The sequence below is a fragment of the Lycium barbarum genome, chromosome 10, assembly GCF_019175385.1.
Source record: "Lycium barbarum isolate Lr01 chromosome 10, ASM1917538v2, whole genome shotgun sequence".
Classification (NCBI taxonomy): domain Eukaryota; kingdom Viridiplantae; phylum Streptophyta; class Magnoliopsida; order Solanales; family Solanaceae; genus Lycium; species Lycium barbarum.
Window position 1 is genome coordinate 43,081,872 of NC_083346.1, and position 9,440 is coordinate 43,091,311.

Below are 9,440 nucleotides of genomic sequence, written 5' to 3' on the forward strand. Positions count from 1 at the left end.
AGTTTACGGGCCGTATACTACTTTACGGTCCGTATTTCATTATACGTTCAACTGGCCAAAGTGCAAATCTGCAACTTTGCACATTTTTAGAATCTATAATTAGTCATCATGGAGCATAACTTATCTCGTATTGCAATCGCCTTTGGAATCTTACTTAGGGTCATCCACGTCATTTCATACTCATGGCAATATCGTATACTCGTACTCCTCACTAGTTCATTCACTTGCGTACCAACGGAAAATTTTCCGAGGTGTAACATTTACACGTGAGTCCCACACCACCTTCACATTTCATTAACTATACTTCACCACAAAATGCCACCAAGTATCCATTGTAGTGCATAGTCACTAGTTTCCATTTCTTATGATGCCACGTGGATAAAAGTGATGCCACTCATCACTTGTTCATTAAATTTATTTAATTTCTGTATCTCCGTATAGTTAATTCCTTGATCACTATTTACTTGAATAATAAATCACATTTAACACACTTCATACACTCATTTTCTTTATCATGTAATATGGTATTAGTCTGTAGCTTCTTTTGGCACACACAAAATATTATTTCCAATCACCGTCACATACTTTTAAGTCGAAAATCATTTGGGGACTTCATCTTCTTATACACGAACTCCATATTTGCATACTTGAATATGACCAAAATTTTCTGGGGCTCGGGTCTACTTTTATATATCGAGTTGTTCAAACCATAGGCCGAAAGCCCGGGGTATTATTTTGATGAAACTTATACTCTTCGATTCGGTTAAGCCTTGATCTTCACGACACTGACTTATCACTTGGTAAACGTAGAGTAAATACTTATAACCTCAAGAATCATCTTTTCCTTTGAATTTATGTGGACTAACTTATGATGCAACGTAACGTACGAAAATATAGGATGTAACATTCAAACTGGGAAAAAACCCCTATTAAACAATAAGTGAAACCGCAGAAGAGGACCACTTTCCGCAGGTGCGACCCCGTACCAGGGGATAAAGTTCTGCAGGTGCGAAAACCACTTAAGTTCCCAAAAACTTGCAGTTGCGGGAGTCCACATACAGGTGTGACTCCGCCCTTGCACACTTATACACGCAGGTGCGGTCCAAGCCCACCTTGCAAAGTCTCACACTTGTAGACCCACTCATGCAAAAGCGGGCATGCTGGTGCGGTGCCCGAGAACTATAAAAACCAAAATCCTCTAAACATCCGACCCAACACTCGAAATTCATTCGGAACCTCCCAAACACAAAACAAATATGCATTTCTATCATAAGTCACGATACGAACTCATTTGTGCACTCAAATTTCTCAAAAGAGGTCATCTTGGCCCGGGGTTGTCCAAGGTCAACTCCATAACTCAACTTTCTAACCAAGTACCCAAATCACACCCAAACGCCTCAGGACCCGAACCAAAGGCTTGACTAAGTCATAAATGTCTTTCCAAACCTAATGGAACAAATGACACTATGAGAATGACACATTTACTTTCGATGTTGACTTTGGTCAAACATCTCCATTTCTTTAATTGTAAAAGTCCCAAATATACCAAAATCAATCTAAAACTCACCCGATTGCCTTAGGAACCGTACCACCCATCCTCACAAGTCATAAATACACAAAAGAAACCTAGGGAAAGGTATTTTGGAAAATTCTAGGTGAAAGGCTCAAAACGACTTAGCAAATTATTACATGAGATACCACTAAAAATAGCGTTCCTCCTTGAGCGGTAAAAGAAAAAGAAAGTATATGGACTCTAAAAATGCTAGGAATATAAAGACCGCATATCAGACTCGGTCTCCCAAGTCACCTCCTCGATATGACGATGCCTCCATTGCACTTTCACTGAAGCTATTTCTTTTGATCTCAACTTTTGAACCTGCCTGTCCAAAATAGCTATTGGCTCCTTCTCGAAAATCAGGTTCTGATCAAGCAACATCGAATCCCTCCGAATCACATAAGAACCATTCGAATGGTACTTCTTCAGCATCAAAATATAAAAAACTAGGTGAACACCCGAAAGACCCAGAGGTAGTGCTAACTCATAAGCCACCTCACCAATACGCTGAACTATCTCAAATGGGCTAATAAACCTCGGACTCAACTTCCCTTTCTTCCCAAACCTCATCACACCCTTAATGGGAGAAACCTTTAACAGAACTCGTTCCCCAACTATGAACTCTAAATCACGAACCTTTTGGTTCGCACAACTCTTTTGTCTACTCTGAGCTGTCAGAAGTTTTTCTTGAATCAACTTCAACTTATCTAATGAATCCCTCAAAAAATATGTACCCCAAGGCCTAACCTCTAAATCATAAAACTAACCAATTGGAGAACGACACCACCTACTATCCAATTCCTCAAATGGTGCCATCTCAATACTTGAATAGTAACTGTTATTACAAGCAAACTCCGCCGAAGGTAGAAACTGATCCTAATGACCACCAAAGTCAATCACATAGGCTCGTAACATATCATCAATAACCTAAATAGTCCGCTCAGACTGTCCGTCAGTCTGAGGGTGAAAAGCTAGACTAAGCTCCACTCTAGTACCCAACTCCTTCTGCATAGACCTCCATAAATGTGATGTAATGTGAGTACCTTGGTCCAAAATGATAAAAATGGGCACCCCATGCAAATGAACTATCTCTCGAATGTAGATCTTGACCAACCTCTCTGAATTGTAAGTAGTCTGAGCTGGAATGACTGAACTTACAACCCAATTATGTATGGATTGAATGACTCATATCTTTTTTGAAGGGTCGTTACCCTCAGAAAGCCTATCTTTGAAGTATTCACAGATGACTCTTGTTATGTCATGTGGACTATGAGCCTGTTTGGATTAGCTGAAAAAAAAAAGAGGCTTTTAAGACATAAGTGCTTAAAAGTACTTTTAAGTGCTGAAAGTTTTTTTATATAAATAAGCAATTACGTGTTTCGATAAAAGTTCTTAAAGGGTTTTTAGAAGTAGAGTAGTATTGGAGTTAACAGAAAATATAAGGGATAAAGTGGTAAAGTTGTTGGTCAAACCAAAATTGCATTTAAGCAAAAAAAAAAAAAAATTGGGGTTGAGCAACATTTTGGTTTTGGCTTATTTTAAGCACTTTTAAAATTAATTCAAGCTATTTTCTATTTTTACCAAACACTCAAATAAGTTAAAAATGGCTTACAAGCTGGTTTGACCAACTTATAAGCCAATCCAAATAGGCTCTATGGCTCATAATATGCTCATAACCACATGTGTGTGACATTATGTATGTTGTCATATAAAATCTGTCAGAACTTGTAAGTTTCATAGTTCTCAACCACCACTTGCACTTGAGATGTACACATCTCACACAATACATACTACGAGAATTAATCACCTTCTTAAGTCTATAATCTTGCTTCCAGTAATCATGTTTCAACAAAGTTGTGTAACAACTCATTTGGTCGTTTTGAGCATTAAGTCCTTTTTTACCTAAAAGATTTGTAGCTTTAAAATGGTATTTTTGACTTATGAGCGTGGATGGCACAGTTCATGAGGCAATCAGATAAGTATCGGAGAATAGAATCTAAATTTGGAAGTTCTTAAGTTAAAGAAATGGAAAGGTTTGACCAAAGTCAATATCAGAGGTTAGAAAACCCGAATCCGAGTTTCGTGAGTTCCATGAGGTTTAGAACCTGATATATGACTTAGTCGAGTGATCGGGATGAATTTCGAGGGGTTCGAGAGTGATTTGGACCTTTGGTTGAAAAATTATTTAAGTTCAGAGTTAGACTTGATCACGATAAATATCGAGTCAAGACGACCTCAGATCGGTGTTTTGACTGTGTGAGTAGATTCATACCTATTTTCTAGTGTCTGGTGCACATAGTGATTGAGCGGTATTGCCTATGACCGCACAGAGGAATCGACAGGTACGAGCGTCGCGATCACACGACATTGACAATGATCGCGTAGAGGAGTCGCCTAGTACGCAGGTAACAATCACGCATCTCGATGGCGTTCGTACACGTGAGTCAGCAGGCACATGCATCAAGATCACACGACACTGGTCACGATCGCACAAGGACGTGGCCATTATTATTCTGACTTTGGCCTGAATTTTCAAAATGGATTTTTGTGAGTTCTAGAGCTTGGATTTGGATGATTTTCGTGGCATTTTTCTCATTTTGGAGAGAGGGTAAGGTTATATCCTTTTTTCTGATCCCGGTGATTACTTGACTTTATTAGCGTTTTATTCACAATGTGGTTGGGAAAATTGGGATTTCGAGCCCTAAAGTTAAGAGAATGCAAAACTTTGGATCAATTCATGGATGAATTGGGTGATGTTCTACATCTAGACTATATAAGTTATAGGTAAATTGATTTTTCAATCAAATTCCAGTTTTTATCTTGGAGACTCGTGTTTTACTTTTTGGGCCCAGGTTATTACTATAGCAATATGGGTATCGTTGGACTCATTTAACCTCTAGAGTACTATTTTGACTAGACTGAACTCGTTTGATGAATTCGGGCACGGTAGAGCTTCTGGAAGACTTAAGCTTCACTCGAATTAAGATTGGAATCGTTTGTAGCCCATTGAGGAAGGGCAAGTCCGTTCGTGAGCTTTGAGACTATGAATGTAAGGGATGTCGAGACCTTAGTTGACCCTATTTGAAGTGTTTGGTCGATAAATTAACTATTGTTAAGAGAAATAGGTAAAAAGGGGGTCCCATACTCGTGAGGTGATGAGTAGTTGTACGGGTATCGGTGCCATGTTCGGGTACTTGTGACGTATTCAAATTGTTATTTTCAATTTAAGAATGCCAAAGCATGTGGGCATTAGCTGGTAGTTGATTTCATTGATATGATCGTTATGTGATATACCAATCTCTTACTTTATTACTTATGTGAGATGTGAATCTCTTACTTGTTTGATTATATGTTCTCACCATTCTGGAATTATCATTTCAGGATGAAAAAGAGCTAAATTGAGCCTTTACCTTTTATAGAGTTATTGCTTAGTGTGTGCATGTTACGTTCATGCTTTCATATAGTATCTTATGCATATTACACCCGAGGATACATATAGTGATGCCCCATGGAAAATAGTTTCGGGGAGAGTGATGCGACTGATAGCCTAATTGGGCTAAGTATAGTGATTGAGAGCCAGATGGGGATAAGCATTGAGATTGAGAACATAATTGGCTGAGATCCCAATGGGAAATGGTTTCGGGTGGCGTATGGACATCGCGTGTCCCCCATGAATCACACAAACCTATTAAAGAAGCGTGTGTATACAGGTGGTATGATGGCTTTTGTATTGCATTTGTATATTGTATAATTTCACTAATTCTCAATTTATTTGCTTACTTGAAAGACTGTGGTGTCGTGACTATATGTTTGAATTGTTTTCCGTACTCACTCTACACTTGCTGCACCTTTTTATGTGCAGAGTGTTCCGAGCACCAGTGGATTACGTGGAGTCACCAACGATTGAGGCGATCTCTTGAAGTATTCTGGATGAGTTGTTGCCTGATCCGCAGCACCGATTTCCATTCCTTATTTTTCATTCTTTCCTTTATATTTTCAGACAGTATACTCAGGATGGTCTCCTAGACTTATATTTCATACTCTAGTGACTCTTGTACTTGTGACCCCAGGTTTTGAGGGTATTTTCTTTTTTCGTATATTTATAATTTTGAGACTTAGTTATGACTTTAAATTGGCTTTACTTTATCTTTCCACATATTTTCCTTGTTAAAGTTGCCTTAATCTATTGTGGATGGCCCGCCTATCCGGTGGGGGTAAGTGCCTTCGTGGCTTTGGAAATTGGGTCATGAACAGTTGCCAGTTCTTCCTTGTTCTTGAATGATATTTCCTTGTAAAAACCTATTTTGGTCATCTTGAACATGGCCCGATTGTGTTGGTTGTGCCGTCCCCGGTGTATTATTCACAACTTCAGGTATAGGAATCTGTTCATGTCACGCCCCAAAACCCACCCTAGACGCGACCGGCATCCGATGTCATGAACAACATCGGAAAAACCTAAACGACACAATAATAACACTTGAACCCGCCAGGTTCAATATTCGCCTCCAACAATTTAAAATAAATGTAACAAAACATGAATATATGAATTAAATCAGCGGAAGTCTTTATAATATAAATATTTCAACCAAAACATGATAGTGTTCCCGAAAGAGTTAAATAACAACCCTTCTTCTACCCACATTCGAATGTATACTATGGAACTTCTAAGAATAATTATCTAACTCATCGGGACGCAGCCCGGAAACTAATATAAATAAATTATATTAAATAAATAGGGTCTCCCATGAATGAATGTGTGGGCTCACCATATCAGCACAACTGCAAGTCCTTCCTAAACGCTCAGAGTATTAAGAACCTGCTCTTCATCGTTACCTAACATACCATCAAAAACAACAACAGTATGCCTGAGTACTTCGTATTCAGTGAGTGCCTCGGGGACAAAAATTAATAGGAAAATAAAGTACAACAATACATAAAGAAATAGGTCCTAAAAAATCATGTGAAACCAATGTAAGAACAGTTATTCAGTTTGTGTATCTCAATAAGAATTATCAAAACCGATTATAAGGCCTTTTGTTAAGGTACAACTTCAAATATGCCATTCAATTGATCATAATTAACAACAACAATTCCATGAGATAATAAGGATATCACACATGCCAATACAGGCCCAAGAATCAAGCACATCGAAGGGGTGACCGTAGAGGTTCCCTTGTCACAGCGCACCACACCGGAATATAGAATTCTCGGTGGCTATTCTTCATCTCGAATAGCTAGGCATTAACCGCACTCCGGGTAGCGAACCCGATAGTGGCCACTCTTCCTCCCGAATGGCTAGGCAATTACCACACTAGGATTCATAGTGGCTACCCTTCCTCTAGAGTAGCTAGGCCAAACACAACAACATAGTTCATAGCATAGAAGTCAATTCACAATTTGTCTCAAAGTAGTCAAACCATCAAATAGCATTAAAGTTCATTATGCCATTACGAAAATTCATAATTTCATAGATATTCTTGAAAACATTTTCGCTTCTTTAAACAAGATTCCTTTGTCATAGTTTCTTTGTAAAATCATCAATACCAATAATTAGCTATCATCACTGATCATCTCTTATAAAAGAAAACGATTATGATTCCATATACGTATATAGAGGATAATACAATCAAGGTTTAATGTGGGCTTGTCCCCTCACGCACACCAACCACAAGCAAAGACATGAATTAGGGTTTTGCATGAGAAGTTCACCTCTTTATTCAATAAAGAATCTTTGAGAAGAACACATATATCCATGATGAGGTTTTTAAAAGAGAGACATACCTGAATTAAGCCTTACGTAATTCAACAATTTACTTTATAAAGAAAAACACCCCAAAACCCTAGCTTGAATCACCTTGGGAGGGATTACCTTGCAAACCCTAGGTTTTTCATTCAAGAACCATGTTAAGAATCATGGGTTTAATGCTAGGATTGATTAGTAATGTTAAAGATGTTCTTACCTTTATGTTAGGAGACGTGGAGAAAAGATTTTCGTCCTTAGGGTTTATGAGAATGATAATAATTCACAAAATTAACTGAATCCCGCTATTTATATACACAGCTGGCGGCTTGTGAAATACGGTCAGAGTTTATGAACCGTATTTCAAAATACAGGCCGTAAATTGTGGTCGTATTTAACAATAATGAAAACAGTGAGCAGTCTTAGGGAACAGGTGAAATACGTCCAGAAATATGGATCGTATTTCAAAATACGGGCCGTAAACTCTGGCCGTATTTTATGATTTCAAAACAGTGAGCCACCTAAGACGGTGGGTGAAATACGCCCAAGGTATACGGACCGTATTTCAAAATACGGGTCGTATTTCTTGGCCGTATTTTACATTTAACCCAAAACAGTGAAGTCTAATTATCCCATACACTTTCACACTTAACTCGAATTTACGGAGTATTGCATTATCCCCCTTAAAATCATTTATCCTCGAATGAGAATCGTAGCCTAGAAAGAATACACTAAACCACAAGTTGTTTCGAACAAACACAACGATTCATCTATGCATAATTTACAGCACCAGCTCATACCTGCCATAGGGAACAAGTGAGGATATCTTTTCTTCATGTCCTCCTCTGCTTCCCAAGTAGCTTCCTCAGTATTATGGTTTCGCGACAACACTTTAACCGATGCAACATCCTTTATTCTCAACCTTCTAACTTGACAATCTAGAATCTGAACCGGTTTTTCTTCATAGGTTAATCCTTTATTAATTTCAATCTCTTCATGGTTCAACAAATGGGAAAGATCAGGTTTGTATAACCTCAACATCGAAACGTGAAACACAGGATGTTCCATGGCCATATCAGATGGTAACTTCAATTTTTCTAACAATCTCGTAAGGACTAATGAAATAGGGGCTAAGTTTCCCCTTTTTACCAAATCGCATTACTCCCTTCATCAGTGACACTTTCAAGAACACCTTGTCACCAACAAAAAACTCTAGCTCACGCCGCCTCATATCCGTATAGGACTTCTGTTTACTCAGAGCTGTCTTGAGCCGTTGCACAATAAGATTAACCTTCTCAATTGTTTCATGAACTGAATCTGGACCCAACAACTCCACTTCAGTTGGTTCAAACCAACCAATTGGAGACCGACAGCGCCTCCCATAAAGAGCCTCATAAGGAGCCATCTGAATACTCGCTTGATAGCTATTGTTGTAAGCGAATTCCACTAGAAGTAGGTGTTCATCCCAACTTCCTCCAAAATCGATTGCACAAGCTCGCAGCATATCTTCCAAAGTCTGAATAGTTCTCTCCGCCTGCTCGTCGGTTTGAGGATGAAAGGCAGTGCTCAATTTCACTCTAGTTCCCAACCCTTCCTGAAAGGATGTCCAAAAATGAGCAGTAAATTGCGTACCTCTGTCAGATATAATCGATGTCAGAACACCCTACAATCTAACTATCTCTTTTAGATATAACTTGGGGTACTCCGCCGCGGTATATGACATCTTCACAGGGAGAAAATGGGCAGACTTTGTGAGTTTATCCACAATAACCCAAATCGAGTCAAACTTGGCCTTTGTGCGGGGTAACCCCACAACGAAATCCATATTGATCTCCTCCCACTTCCACTGCGGAATCTCGATATTCTGAGCCAGGCCTCCAGGCACTTAGCCACAAAGTTAGAAATATCAACCTTCATGCTCTTCCACCAATAGTGTTGTTTCAAATCCTTATACATTTTGGTTGATCCCGGATGAACCGAATACTTGGAACTATGAGCTTCCATCATTAATTCTTATCGAAGACCATAAATATCAGGAACACACAATCATCTTTGCAACCGCAGTACATTATCACCAGTACCAACAGTAAATGAAGTGTACCCACCCCTTTCCACTCCATCTCTCAGCTTTGCCAAAAGTTCATC

The 9,440-nt window shown here is 38.9% G+C and overlaps 1 protein-coding gene across 1 annotated transcript; it reads right to left on the reverse strand.

Moving 5' to 3' along the window:
- Positions 1–1,762: 1,762 nt before the first annotated feature.
- On the reverse strand, positions 1,763–2,371 carry LOC132612972 (uncharacterized). The gene is made up of 2 exons (XM_060327037.1): positions 2,323–2,371; positions 1,763–2,226 (listed from the first exon to the last, which is right to left on the reverse strand). The coding sequence occupies exons 1-2, from the start codon at positions 2,369–2,371 to the stop codon at positions 1,763–1,765; spliced, it is 513 nt and encodes a 170-aa protein (XP_060183020.1).
- Positions 2,372–9,440: the final 7,069 nt, after the last annotated feature.